The sequence below is a fragment of the Heteronotia binoei genome, chromosome 21 (genome assembly GCF_032191835.1).
Source record: "Heteronotia binoei isolate CCM8104 ecotype False Entrance Well chromosome 21, APGP_CSIRO_Hbin_v1, whole genome shotgun sequence".
In the NCBI taxonomy this organism is placed as follows: domain Eukaryota; kingdom Metazoa; phylum Chordata; class Lepidosauria; order Squamata; family Gekkonidae; genus Heteronotia; species Heteronotia binoei.
The window spans coordinates 123,938,181-123,953,889 of NC_083243.1; the positions used below are offsets into that span (position 1 = coordinate 123,938,181).

The 15,709-nt window shown below is 42.6% G+C and overlaps 1 protein-coding gene across 1 annotated transcript in view; it reads left to right on the forward strand.

Moving 5' to 3' along the window:
- Positions 1–15,709, forward strand: part of GAS2 (growth arrest specific 2) — a 242,727-nt gene that overhangs the window by 157,567 nt on the left and 69,451 nt on the right. Inside the window, exon 6 of the mRNA XM_060262743.1 lies at positions 9,728–9,872. Within this exon, the coding sequence (XP_060118726.1) occupies positions 9,728–9,872 (145 nt within the window). The remainder of the gene's footprint in view (positions 1–9,727; positions 9,873–15,709) is intronic.

Below are 15,709 nucleotides of genomic sequence, written 5' to 3' on the forward strand. Positions count from 1 at the left end.
TGATGGGGTCAATTTGGCCCCATTTACATGTTTTGGGGGTTTGGATGTTTTCAATTAGGGGTATTTTGATGCCAGTTCCAAATTTTACTCGCCTTTGTCCTGCATTTCTGAAGTAAGTTATTCCTAAGGCCTGATTTTTTCTTAGTAGCTAATGCCATGACTGAGAGAGCTATCAGGTTGCTTTTTGCTGAACTGTGGGGTCACTGACTTCTATGCCAAAATAGTATAGCTGTCTCCCCTCCCCCCCCCCCCCCCAACCTGGGAGGGTTAAACTTGAATTAAATGGCTCATGAACCAATGCAAACTAAGATGGTTTGTGAACCATCCTCCTAGTTCATATGGGTTCATGGTTCAGTTCAGGGTTCGGCCCATCCCTAGAAATTAAAAATTGATCATAGATCAAGACAGATGTGTGTTTAAGTAGTTATATGTATCCTAGTGGTTCAAGTCAACTAGAATTTTTAACAGATTCAGTATTTTTCTTTTATTTGAGTAAGTGGTAATTTCTGTTCTGTTTCTAGTTAAAATTTATAATCTACTAGGAGTAAGGCCCATTGTGAAGAAAAATACAGTGGATTCTAGAAGGAGGATCTGGGCAAGTGCCGGCCACCTTTGCTGTCTTCTCACCCACCCAAGTGAAGGCATTGGCTCCCCCCACCTCAGGGGGAGCTGATCTCTGCCATATAGAGAGCAGTTGTAAATCTGAGTGATCTCCAATGGTTCCCTAGGAGGAAATGGCATTGTACCTGTCTGAGGTCCCACCCCTCTTCAAACCCCACCCTCTCCAGTCCCCACCTCTTAAATCTTCAGGAATTTCCTAACCTGGAGTTGATAACCCTTCCCTTTATCTGCCCCTCTGACTTCAGCTTCCCATCACCTTTTCCCTCCCTGCAGCCTCTACATAGGCTGTCTTTCTCCACAGTTTGGGGGGATCAAAGCAGCTTGCATCATTCTCCTCTCACAACCCTGTGAGGTGGGTTATGGTGAAAGTCTGTGACGGGTCCAAAATCACCCAGTCAGCTTCCACAGCAAGGACCTGGGTCTGACAGACCCCACTCTGAAGCCCTAACTCCTATGCCCCCCTCAAACTCCACCACAGAATCTCCAGGAATTTCTGCCTCAGAGGCCTTTAGTGATACCTTTCAGACCAACAATCTGTCTCTGGTAATGTTGTTGGTCTTAAGCATCCAGCTTATCTGTCCACCCTGCAAAGCAGCCATTGTTTCCAGGGGAAGTGATCTCTGCCATCTGGACATCAGTTGTAATTCTGAGTGATCTCCAGCCCTCAGCTGGAGATTATGCAACCAAAACAGAGAATCACGGCAATGAAAGGCAGGGGAATACAAAGCACAAAGCTATCGCAATATTCAGTCTCAAAATGGAAAAAAATTCAAGAATTATAATGATAAATACAATATTTTATAAATTTTAAAAAGAACACAATCAATATCTTATGAAGTAAAAGGAACATGTTCACCAGGAAGCCAGACCCATTTTTCTCAGCAACTCAATGCCAGTTCATAGCAGGAAAGTTCCAATGAGTTCCAATTAAATAGTTGATGTCAAAATCAGTCCCATATCTCCTGAGATGTGCAGCCAGCAGTCCAGAATAGTGACAAGGTCATATTGGTGCCCTTGTTTCATGTTAGCTTCTTCAAGCTTTTGTTCATTCTGAATCCATAGCTGTTAAGACAGAAGCAAGCTGTCTTTGGTGCACTCCTGCACCTTGGGTAAGGGATCTCTCCTGCTGCCTTCTCTCCTGAAACCTTTTCCAGGGTTCTGTCTTAACAGCTTTCACTCTCTCTGAAGTGGCCCCTCCCTTCTGTGAATGAACATCCCTTGTCAGTTGAAGAGATGTTAACTTCTATTGTGTTTGTGGATTAAAGGGAGGAAGGTAGACAGACAGAATGAAAGAAAAAAAATGAAAGACAGAGAAAGAACAGAAGGGAGAGGTAGGGAGGGGGAGAAAGAGAGAAAGAAAAATGAGAAGGAAGATAGGGCCCTGAGGAGAGGCAGTAGTAATCAGTAAGCTTCCAGCAGAGAACTGTCTCCTTCAGAGGTCAGTGGCCATCTGATGGTGTTCTTGCCTGAGAGGGCCATTAGTGGGTGGGGAACAGGCCTGTAGCTATGGGGGGCTGGGGAACAGGCCACTCTATTAAACCCCTCTTCCTTATGTAGGTCCCCTCCATTGGAGGGCCTTCAGGACCTGTGGAAAAGGAATGGAGAGCGAGAGAGAGAACATAAGAGAGCAGTGTGTGTGAGAGAGAATGCAAGATGAGAGAGCTGCAGTGAGAGAGAGTGGCAGCGAGAGAGAGAACAGGAGAGTGGCAGAGAGAGAGGGAAGCAAGAGAGAGAACAGGAGAGTGGCAGAGAGAGGGGAGCAGCGAGGGGGAGAGCAGCAGAGAAAAAAGGGGTAAAGAGAGAGAACAGGAGAGTGGCAGAGAGAAAGGAGGCAGCAGGAGAGAGAATTGGAGAGTGGCAGAGAGAGAGGGGGCAGCGAGGAGGAGAGTGGGAGAGTGGCAGAGAGAGAGGGGCGGCAATGAGAGAGAAAACGGGAGAACAGCAGAGAGAGAGGAGGCAGCAAGAGGGTGACAGGGAGAATGGCAGAGAGGGGGGCAGTGAGGGGGAGAGAGAGCACGTGACAGCGGGGGAGAGAGAGAGTGCAAGAGAGAGCTGGCCTTTGGAGGGAAGAAGCAGCCAAGCACCATGGTCCCCGCACCAAATTCTTTAGCTCCTGGGCCCTTCCACCCAAAATTTTCTGGCTACGGGACTGGTGGGGAAGAGCAGAATAAGCCAATGGCATGGCAGAGACAGATTGCAAGCCAATCCTGCAAGAATGTGGGGAAGGCTGCAGTTCAGAGGCTACCCAATGGTAGCAGAAAGTGTTGACAGAGTGTCAGCCAATACTTTGTGCAGTACAGTCCCAGTGACTGCAACGAATTAGGACCTGGAATGTGCCACCACAGCTTCTGTTTTATGACTAAAGGATTATGGAATCATAGAAGAGATACAAATTAGGTAAAGTTACATTTTATGTTGGACTACCAGTGGTTGGTGTAAGAGCACATTTGAATTTATTAATATGAAGATTTCTCACATAGTATTGATAATATGGAACTCTATACTATGTTGTGCAGAAAGGTTTGCATTCCAGCTGTCTAACTTTCATTTTAGTTCTTTATCAAGATCTAACCAATCTGGTTTTAATTTCCAGTTAGTATCAAGGGGCTGGAAATTTTGGCTTTGCTCATTTGAACCAGTAAGGATTACAACTAGACAGGGAAAAATATTTAAATCAAGTGCTTCTGAAGAAAGAAAAACGTGATAGGTTAGGATATGAGAAGCTGTGTTCCTTTGAAGAGCAGGGGAACTACATCTGATGAGTAAAGTTGTATGCAGGTGTACAGCCAGGGCCCAGTGGGAACTGAATGATTTACAGCCTGTCAGCATCTGCAGACAGACAGGAAGTCAACGGATTATATATAGGTGTTTGCTCCAGCCTTGGCTGATATTTCATTAAACAGAAGGGACCAGCTAACAGCTACTGAAACCACAGGTCTCACTTTTAGTTTTCTACACATTTATTTACTCTGAAGAAATTGTAGCATTTTGTTTGTTAAAAAAAGAAGACGACAATCTAGGGGTCAAATGACACATTTAGAAATTTGTATCTATAACAATTACACTCCTTCTTGCACACTGTATGTAATGTTTTGCTCTTTCCTGAGACTCCTTATATGTAACATTCGTAAAGGCCACCTCTCTGTAGTGTTCTGAGGTGATGCCTATTACCTACTTGCCTTCCTTAGCATTTCCTGTTTATTTTCACTGTCACCAAAGGCTCTTGCCTTAGAATTCTTACTTGGACCAAAAGTACAGGATGACTTATATTTTGTAGAATGAGAGAACAGTCTGCATATAGGGGTGGCTCTGAGATAAATGGGGATCTTTTACTCTAAATAAAACTGTTGTTTTCTCTTAAAAACAGAGCAATAGATTCCTTACTAGTTGCTGTGTGGTTGCATTTTGGCCTGCGGCTCACTCCAATACCCCCCACATTTTCCTGATCTGGTGGGGAATTGATTGCTTGATCTAGGGAAAGCAGAAGCCCAAGGTGGAGCAATTGCTACTGTGGAATGAATCTATGAAACAAAAGTTGATTTTCTTCTGAAATTCTCTTGTACGCTCCAGTAAGCAATGCAAATTTACAGTATGATTACTAGTGTTCTTCCTTTTCTGAATCCAAATTGAACATCTGGCATCTCTTGTTACATATATGGTAACATTATTTGTTGCAAGATTTTGAGCATCATGTGAGGAATTAATGTGATAGTCCAATAGTTGCTACAGTCTTTAATGTCTCCTTTGCAATCTGTGGGCTAGTTTTGTTTTCCATATTTGCTGTTACAGTCTTGTTAAGACTTTGATGGACTCCATTTCTGTGGCCTGGAATACATCTACTGATATCTCATCTATGCCTGGTAATTTGTTTCTCCCAATTGCTCTCAGTGTAGTTTTCACTTCACTTTTTAAAGCTATAGGTTCTTCTTCAAAATATTCTTCTTGGAAGGAATCTGTTATCCTTTCATCTCTTTTATATAATTCTTTAGTTTATTATTCCCATCTTTTTCTTATTTTGTCTTGTTCAGTCAATGTATTTTGATGCTGATCTTACAGCATGCCTAACCATTCTTTAAGTGTGCCTTTGATTTCTTCTATCTTGTGGAACAGATCTCTTGTTCTTCCTTTTTATCTTTACACTGGTTATAGTTCTCTTTGTCTCTATGCGTAAGTTCTTTAAATAGACATAAAGTTCCTTAAATAGATGAGACCTAGACTCTTTCTGCACACAACTTACCTCGCAGTCACAATCCTGTTCCCTCCGCAACGTCTGGTCGGATTTCCCACCATCTGCGCCGAAGTTACAGGAAGTGCCACAGCTTTTGCGTAGCAAACGTAAACCGCTAAAATCCAGTTTACATTTGCTACACAAAAGCCACGGCACTTCCTGTAACTCCAGCACAGATGGTGGGAAATCCGACAGACGCTGCGAAGTAGGGTTGCCATCCAATTCAAAAAATATCTGGGGACTTTGGGGGTGGAGCCAGGAGACATTAGGGGTGGAGCCAAGATCAAGGCTGTGGCAAGCATAATTGAACTCCAAAGGGAGTTCTGGCCATCACTTTTAAAGGGACAGCACACCTTTTAAATTCCTTCCTTCCATAGGAAATAATGGAGGATGGGGCACCTTCTTTTGGGGCTCATAGATTTGGACCCCCTGGTCCAATCTTTTTGAAACTTGGGAGGTATTTTGGAGAGAGGCACTAGATGCTATACTGAAAACTTGGTGCCTCTACCCCAAAAAACAGCCCCCCCCAGAGCCCCAGATACCCGCAGATCAATTCTCCATGATTTTCTATGGGAATAAATCTCCATAGGGAATAATAGAGTTCCCAGCAGACATTTCCCTCTCCTCACCCCGCTTTCTGATGACCCTGAAGCGGGGGAGGGTCTCCAAACCGAGGGATCCCCTGCCCCCACCTGGGGATTGGCAACCCTACTACGAAGGGAACAGGATTGTGACTGCAAGGTAAGCTGTGTGCGAAAACGGTCCTAGTCACAAAAGCTTATATTCTCACTTGCCACTTAGGCTGATAGCTTCCACAAAGAACACAGATTTCTCCTCATCTATTCAAATTCCTTCCACTCTCAATCAATGCATTCTCTCTCTACAAACGGGTCAACTCTACACCCACCACCCAATTATCACACACTTCAGTCACCCATCCAGTCTCCATCTTAGGAGTGAACAAGCTGAAACTTAATCTTGAAAAGATAGAGGTTCTCTGGGTTAGTAGAAAGACAGGCCAGGGACTTGAGATCTCTCCTGTCTCAGATGGCGTTATACTTCCTTTGAAAAACAGGTTCACTGTTGGGAATACTGCTTGAAACAGCAGTCACCTTCGAAAATCAGGTGGTGGTGGTGGATCAGAATGCTTTTGCCCATCTTCAGCAGGTGCATCAGTGTGGTCCATTCCTGGTTCAATCAGATCTAGCCACAGTGATCTATGCCACAGTTATATTTAGACTGGGCTATTGCAATGTGCTCTACTTGGGGTGTCCCTTGAAAAATGTTCAGAAGTTGCAGATAGTACATAGTGCTGCAGCTAGACTGCTGTTTGGGGCAAGCCAAGAGCAGTGTGACCCTGATACCACAGCAATGGCACAAGCTACTGATCTGGTTCCGAGCCCAATTGAAGATATTAGTTTGTCCTTTAAAGTCCTGTGTGGCTTGGGACCAGGTTATCTGAAGAACTTAGGGTTGCCAATCCCCAATAGAGGGCAAGGGATCCCTCAGTTTGGAGGCCCTCCCCTCACTTCAGGGTCATCCGAAAGTGGGGGGAGGTGTCTCCATTATACCTATGGAGACCAATTCCCATAGGGTATAATGGAGAATCAATCCATGGGTATTGGGGACTCTGGGAGGCTGTATTTTGAGGTAGAAAGACCAAATTTTCAGCATAGCATCTGGTTCCTCTCTTCAAACACCCCCCCCCCCCGGCCAAGTTTCAAGAAGATTGGACTAAGGGATCCAATCCTACAAGCCCCAAAAGAAGGTGCCCCCATCCTCCATTATTTCCAAAAGAAGGGAAGACATTTAAATTGTGTGCAGTCTCTTTAAATGTGTTGGCCTGAACTCCCATTGGAGTTCAACCATACTTGTGACACCCTTGCTCCTGGCTCCATCCCCAGAGTCCCCAGATATTTCTTGAGTCGGACCTAGCAACCCTTTCTTCTCCCATGCATTCCTGCCCAAGAATTAAGACTGCAGGGAGAGGCCCTCCTGACTATTCCCCTGATCAAAGAAGCTTGTCTGGTGGGCACATAAGAGAGAGCCTTTTTTATCGCAGCCCATGATTATGAAACTAACTTCACATGGCCCCCTCACTGGCAGTATCCAGGAGGCAGTTGAAGACAGTTTTATTTATGACTGCATTCGACTGATTTGGGTTTTTATTTATTAGCAGTCCTAATTGGAGTTTTTAAGTTGTGACCTTATATGTGTTTTTAAAATTCTTGGTTTTTATATTGTTTTTATAATCATTTTATTTATACTCTAAGCTACCTTGAGTGCCACAAGAGAGAAAGGTGACTAATAAATACATGTATAAAATAAGAAACAGTGTCAGTAAGGGTCATCTTGTTCTCATTTATCTTCTATTATACTGTCATTGAGAGTGCTACTGGTTACAAAAGGTATTACAAGCTATTTATTTATTTATTTGGTAGATTTATATTCCGCCCTTTCCCAAGGGCAGATTACATCCAATAAAACCAGCAGAATACAATAAAATAAATAAAATACTATTAAAACAACAACACATCACAGTACAGTGCAGTATAACAGAGGCGGGCGGGCTCATCATGCAGGTTGAGGTATAATCAGTGGCCCAGATATAATGGTTCAGATGACGAATCACTGTGAGTGGGGGATAGCCGATGGTAGAGGCGACAGGGAAAGAAAAGGACGCCTGCCTGTTTTGAGTTTTCCTTATCTTCATCGTCCCATTAAGAGCTCCTGTATGTGAAATAAGGAGCTTCCCCTCATAATCTATTTTTCTCCTTTCTTCATTTTCCAGATACTTTTGTAATATGGCTACAGGTTTTCATGGGTTACCTGCAAAATAATAGTTACTCCTACTTCGCAAAGGGATAGTTATCATTCACTAGCATGTTCTAACTCGGGGGTGTCGAACTCATTTGTTATGAGGGCTGGATTTGACATAAATGAGACCTTGTCAGGCTGGGCCATGTGTGTCATAAAATGTAATGCCAGGTAGTGGACATGTAAACTGTATAAAGGGGGCACAGACAAACACAATTTTTTTTACTTAAAACATTAGCACTCTTGCAGTATTTTGTTTTACAGTCTGATAAATGTAATCTATCGCTATGAATTATTGCATCAAAAACTGCAGACAATGTCTGTGCTGTACCAATCTTGAATATGCTGTTCAAGTGTGCACATCTATAAGTTGCAAACCTACAACTGATTTATTGACATTTATTACAAAGATCTCATAATCAATGCTCTGAGCCTCAGACCTAGAGGAAAACATGAAGCAGCTGGGCATTGTGAGCTTTTGTACATAAGTTGCTTCATATGCTGGTCAAGATTATGTGAAGGCACCATGGCACAGACTGAGGGCTATGTGCTTGTCTGCAAAACTATTCTTCAGAAAAATAACTACAACTCCTATGTGGCAGCGCAAGAACAGAGACAGACATGTACAATGGTCAGTATCAGCCTACTTTCTGGGAAGTCTAAATTCAAGTTTCCCAATCAAAGGAAAATGTAAAAGAAAAATCAATGGAAATTTGCTGGGTAAACCTGGGCTGGACACACACACACTCAGCCTAATGCTAGCTTGTTGTTATTTCTCTTCTAAATAGTTCACATACTTTCCTATTGAGAAAGACTGGAGGGCATGAATACAATGAAAAAGATGAGGGGAACCCAGCTGCACCCATAAGAAGCCCAACAAATCTCCCTCTCTCTCTGTAGCGAGGCAAAAAGCTCATACTTTCAATAAAACATCGCTAGTCTTAAAAGTGCTCTTTGTATTTCTTCCGATGGTGAGGACTGGGCAAAGGAAACTGGAGCTCTTTCCTTCCTTCCCCCAGGGCACAAGGAGAGGGAGGAGCCTCAGCCAGGAAGGAAGAGAGGCTTGGCTCAGTACTCTGTAAGGTGATTAATTGAGTCTGGCAAACTTAATCACCCAGCAGAGCTATAGAGACAGGCTCTTTCATTGGCTGAGGCTCTTCCTCTCTTCTCCCTTTGGGAAAAGGGAGGGGGAGAGGAAAGGGGCCAAGAAAGGCTGCTTTGCTGGCCTGCTGATTGCTGAGGAGAAACACAAAATGGCAACCAAACACAGCAGGCAAGGGAGAATGAAGCAGACAACAGCCAGTTGCTGGAGGGCCTGATAGGAGCACTCTGCGAGTCGGATTCAGCCGCGGGCCCCATGTTCAACACCCCTTTTCTAACTGGTTTATCTTCGCACAAGTGTAATTGGATTAAAAACTGAAAACAATTCTAGTTAGAAATCAGCAAGAGGAAGGCACCTAGGTCTTGATCACACTACTATTCATCTCCCAGCTTCCCATCTGTCTTCTCTTATTCAGGTCCTCAGTCCTGCAGTTCATTTTGCTTTCTTTTATTTTTATTCTGATTATGCACTGTATCTCTAGTTTTATCCATTTATTGTCTATCTTTTCCTGTCAGCATGAAGGCATTTCATGATTTTGCTTGATCATGTCCTTGATTTCACCTTGTGCCCTCTCATTAGTTTTGCTCAGTGAGGCCTCATGATTCCTCCACACAGTCTTGTCTACAGTCTGCTTCCTCAATCAGCAGCAGACATTAGTTTTGCTCAATTGACTCTCATCTCTTCAAACCCTTATGGCATTTTTTTCCATGAGGCTCCCCTAACACACCCCCATACACCCCCAAAGTGTTTTCTGGGAAGGTTATGAGAGGCTGCTGAAGAATAAAAAAGGCAGGGAAAGATCTACCACCATGAGAGCCTTCTGCTTGCAGTTTGTATAATCTTGCCAAGTATTTTTGGTTTTGATTTCTGTATATAAGGAAAATTATTAATCTGTTTGGACATCTATGTATATGTTCATGAACTACTTGTAAACACTGGTAACTTTATGCTTTCAAAAGGTTTGGTGTGGAGCCTCCTGGATTAATAAAGTTGGAGAAAGAGATTGAACAAGAAGAAACACTTTCAACTCCTCTTCCATCTCCTTCACCTTCTCCATCAAAGTCACCTGGAAAAAAGAATACAGGAAAACTCCTGGATGATGCGGTAAGGCAGACCTCGACAGGTGATATTTTTGACAACACATCTGTATCAGTGACTCCTCTCATATTGTTGATGTTGTGCTACACAAGATTAACTATCATCCTTTTCATGGAAGATCCACAGATCAAGAAGACAAATGACTGTATCTGTTAGAGAGTGAAACATTAATGTTTAGATGATTTCATGTTTTGCAATCTAGGCTTATTTGCAGTTTGTGCCCAGAATTCAGATTCTTTGCCAAGTAAATTTGAGTCTTGTGCTAAGAAAGTTAAATTTGATGCTCAACATAATTGTAGAAAAGTAACACTTTTGTAAATTTTGCAAAGTTGGTCAACATTTAATCCCCCCTCCCAAATGTATAACTTGGGGGGGGGGCGGGGAAGAGAATATGTTTCAAGCTGGGCTGAGAGGGGATAGGAGATGCAGGACAAGTACTAAGGGGGGAATCAATTTGAAATTTATCTCAGTGATCTGGGAAAATCTGATGCTACCAGAGATGTAAAATTTCCTGAAATTTTGAAGCCACGGGGGTGGGGGGGGGGAGAAATCTTTTTTCTGTGTTTGGGTTTTTGTTTTGGATGGGGAAAGGAAATATTGGGGGAAATTGAAATATGTGCGATAGTTACTGTCCTATTGAATCTTAACTAACTGCACTGCTTTAATAACATAAATATATATAATTTATAACTTTCTAAGCATATAAAACGTTACTTATTTATTTATTGCACATATACCCCACCCTATCACATATTGAGCTCTGGGCAGCTAACAACATAAATAAAATACAATAAATATATAATTAACACCAGTTAACTAAAACAAGATGGCAGAAAACAACTTAGATTGCACAGAGCAGTCCAATACACCTCCTGATGGACATCAGCAGGATAGCAAGCATCTATAGGCTTGCTATGGGCAGGGGAGGCCAAGATGGTAGAGCCTGGCCAAATAGCTCCATTTTACAGACCCTGATGAACTGTAACAAGTCCTGCAGGGCCTTGGTTTCAGTTGGGAATGCATTCCACCAGGCTGGGGCCAGAGCAGAAAATGCCCTGGCCCTGGCTGAGGCTAAGTGGACATCTTTTGCGTTAGGGACTACCAGAAGGTACTTGTCTACAGAGTACAAGGCTCTCCAGGGTATATATGGGGAGAGACAGTTCTGAACATATGTTGATCCCAGATTGCATAGGGCTTTAAAGGTCAGCACCATAGCCTTGAAGCAGATCCAGTACTTAACTGGTAGCCAGTGCAGTTAGCGCAGCACTGGCTGAATGTGTGCCTACAGACACAATGCAAGCACACCACCACATTCTGCACTAGCAGGAGTTTCCAGGTCAGGTTCAAGGGCAGTCCTGTGTAGGGTGAGATTCAATCTGGAAGTGACCATTGTATGGATCACTGTAGCTAAGTCTTGGGAGGAAAGATAGGGAACAAGTTGCCTGACCTGCCTCAGGTGATAAAAGGAAAACCTGGCAAGAGCAGTGACCTGGGCCTCCATTGAAAGTGAGGCATACAGGATCACCCCAAGGCTCCTTGCCTTCAGTGCTGGTATCAGAGGCACCTCGTCATATGTCAGAAGCCAGACAACCCAGCCCAACCCCCCAGACCAACTTGGCAAGGAAGTGCATATAGATGGTAAACAACATCAGAGAGAGAATCACCCTGTGCAGCATTCCACATTCCAGTGGGTACTGCAGGGACACTCCCTCCCTGAGCACCACCTGCTATTCCTGCCCATGGAGAAATGATGAAGGCCACTGTAAAGCAGTCCCCCATACCTCTACATCAGTAAGGTGGTGAGGTCAATAGATCATAGTTGACCATGTCAAATGTTGCTGCCAAATTCAAGAGCAACAGCAGTGCTGACCCCTCTCAGGTGTCTATGGAGGTAATATGTGATGGTGACCAATGCAGTCTCTGTCCCATGAACAGGATGGAAGCCAGACTGGAAGGGATCCAGGATGGAAGTGTAATCCAAGAAAGCCTGGAGCTGGTCAACCACTGCTCTCTCAACAAGCTTACCCAGAAATAGAAGATTCAAAACCAGGTGGTTGGTGGCACGGTTTGCAGGGTCCAGTGATTGCTTTTTAAAGTGAGGGTATATCACTGCCTCCTTCAGCCCTACTGGGAATATCCCTGAAGATGGATAAGTTAATGAAACTGTCTTGGCAGTTTATCCCCATGCCAAAAATAAGATCCAACATGTGGCCCTCTTGGTTTGTAGGAGCCGATACAATTGGGAGAATCCCATGGACAACACTGAGTCTTTGGCCTGAGAGAAAGCTGTGTAATCAGCATGGACATTAAAATCCCCCAACACCCAGCCTGATACAGCTTCCAACAAGCATGGCAGGGTATCTGTTGGTGCGTCAGGTGATTGATATACCAACCAGATAGCCAAACTCTCCTTGGCTTCCCACACCAGGCCAACACATTCAAGGATGACAACTTTTGGAGCAGAGAGCACCCTGAAGAAGAAATTTCAATATTTGGCATGCTTATGGAATTTAAAAGTAATAAATCTCTTTGTTTTCTACATGCAATATTGCAAGTATGTTCAATACTTGAAAGAAAACTGCAAGCTAGTTCAACCTATGATATCCTAGCAAATGTACCTTAGGTCCAGCTAGATGCTGTCTTCTTCCTTTTTTGGCTACTAGTTAGAAATAGTTTGGTTTTCAATTCAACTTTCGGAGTCTTCCTCTGAGGCTTTTGTATAGTTTCTGCCCCACTTCCTTTTTGGTCTTTCCCCCCTACCAGGAAGATAGGGAAATAAGCTGTTTGTCACTCCATCTGTGCATAAATGTGCACTCAATATGTGTATAAAGTAGTGAATAAAATGTCTATGGGTTGACTACTTCATTTGATGTCAGCTTTGAGAATGGTGGTGGAGTCTGAATATATGAAACTGCCATCTAGGATTTTGTGCTAGGTATGGCAGCAGTTTTCCAAGACCTAATAAAATCTTGTTCACAATTTAATGTATGTTCTACTTTAGAGGAAATCTGATTTTTGGACCATGTACTTACAGAGACTCTCCAAGGTTTTTTCTTGCCTTGCTACCTGAGATATTTTTAATTGGAGAAATTGAACTTGGGACCTTCTGTATGCAACTCATTTAAAAAAAAACAGTATCCAGGGCAATTAAATGGTTAAACAACAAAATGAAGAAAAATATATTCTACAAAAAGAACCTGTTACTATGGCAACACCTTTACCGCATGGTACATGCGGCTCCTGGGAGTTACAAAGCACTCCTTGAAAAACCCCTTGCCACTCTTGAGCTACAGTGAACAGATGGAATTTGGTGTATTTAACAGTACTCGTGAAATACAATTTATTGAAATGCAAACTGGGGTGGTTGTAGCTTTTTTTTCATTTCTTTTATATCTCTAACTTTTCAAACTCTGTCAACTCAGCTGTCAAAAAAAGGCAGAGAAGTTTATAGGTTGCAGAGGAAAGGTGACTATATTTCCCAGGGGCAGGGGAAAGGAGCAAAAAGAAATGAAAGATGACTTGATGACCTCCTTTAATTTGCAGACTAGTAGCAAAAGAATAAATATTCATTCAGAGAGATACTGAACCTTCTCCATCCTTCAGCTCATTTAAAGTAAACTAATATAAATTTTCACATAGTCCAGACACAAATAGGACTCAGTCCTTGCCTAGAAAATGCTTAGATTTCAACTGCCTCTCTAATTGACATCCCATCAGCTCCCTTTGGCTACTTTTAGGGAAAGGCAGAACCTAACCTGTCTGACACAATGGGTTTAAGCATTCCTAAGGAATCATTAGCTACATTCAGCTCAATTCTGCAGTAGTCATGCGCAGAAGCATGAATATTTTTCTTCTGGAGAACAGATCAGCTCCAGTATTTCCTTTTGAAAGGCTGAATGCACAGAAGCATAACTCATTGTTGCCCAGTTTGTTCAAGTTCAGAATTCATAGAACTGATGCTCCATTAGATTGTGCTCTGTACTGGATGGTACTTGTAGGTCGGAGAGAGACACATAGTGCAGCACTGGTCCAGCTGAACTCTGAAAGGGAGCTAAGCTATATGGTTGTTAAAAATGATTTCTGAACGATTTTATTTATTTATTTATTTCTTCTAAGGTTCTTAGATAGAAACACTTTTGGGAACCATTCTTTTCTTTGTCATTGCAAAAAGCAAAAGAAGAAGAAGAAGAAAGGCCTACTGATCTTGCCTCTTTTTAAACATAAATCAGACTGTAGGTAGCAGCCCTCAAGAGCATTTAGGGAGTAGGGAATGGTGCATTGGAATTGCTTCCAGTGAAAAAAGGAAGTGACATCATGTGACATTCTATGTAAATGATAAAGTTTTAGCCAACTTAGAGTATCACATGACATCATATGCAGTTTTCACAAGAAGTGACATCAGCATGCTGGGGCTATGCAAGCATGCATCCCTGTTCCCCTCTATTTTCTCATGCCAATGCATCCCTATGGAGACTTATTCCTATAGGAAATGATGGAGAATTGATTTGCAGGTATCTTGGGCTCTGGGAGGGGGGGCTGTGTTTTGAGATAGATGCACCACCTTTCTGTATAGCATTTGGTGCCTCTTCCCAAAATACTCCCCAGGTTTCAAAAATATTGGACCAGGGGATCCAATTCTGTGAGCCCCAAAAGAAGGTCCCCCTATCCTTCATTATTTCCTATGGCAGGAAGGCATTTAACAGGTGTGCGATCCCTTTAAATGTGATGGCCAAAACTCCCTTTGGAGTTCAATGATGCTTCTCACACCCTTGTGCCTAGCCCCACCCCCAAAGACCCCAGATATTTCTTGAATTGGACTTGGCAACCCTACTAGCTACTTTTGGAAGCAAAAATAAGATGCTGAGATAGATCAGTCTGATCAAGCAGGGTTCATATTTGTATTTTTTCTAAAGTATAAAAGTCAAGTGTAGATCAGTATTTATTTTAAACTGTACTTACTCCACTTGCATCCTGTCTGAATAGGCCTTTACTTTATTAACTAGGTTGTCTAACCTTCAAAGATCTCTAGAGTATTAGCTGAAGTGGATAAAATCTTTAGAAATGGTTCCTTGCATATTGTTTTACTTTGACATCAACACATAAGGTCAATTTTCCCTCTATAGAACTACATTGTGCAGAAATTATCATCTTTGTGCCCTTGTCAGTGTAGCATTTTTTTTGTAACAGCAGCAGTACCTGAATGTCAAATTGGAGTTCATTCAACCAGATCTGCTCTTTGACAGTGAGGTCTGTGCTCTTTTTAAATCACTGACAAGTTCAAGATACACTATATATTAATGCAATTCAACTTATCTTACATCTCAGTGATTCCCAAAATGGTAGACCTTAACCCAGAAGTGGGTTGGGTGTATCAAAAGGGCACCAATGGCAGGAACAATAAAACAAAGGAACATGTAAGCAGCACTGATGGATTCTGTAACTGGCAGCTTTCATTCTACCCACAACTTTGCAAAACTGACTGGGTTTGTGATCAGATTTCAGTTATTTAATATTCTACTACAGCTTCCTTTATGTTCTTTAGAATTAGAGCCAATTTTAAAAATAAAGATGGTTAAATGAACAGTACTTTGGTGAGATTAGTTCCATTTCACTAGCTGCTTGTTTAAATTGACTTGCCAGCCCTCACGTTTTCATTATTAGTTCATCACTGTGGCATCCTTCTATTCCATGAATGCTCAGTGTGCTAGTGCACACTGTATAAGGAACAGTGACTTGATTTAAACAGTCGCAACTGATCCATGGCAACTCCTTAGGATTTTCAAGGCAAGAAACAAGTAGAGGTGGTTTGCCATTGTCTGCTTCTGTGTAGCAATTCTGGACTT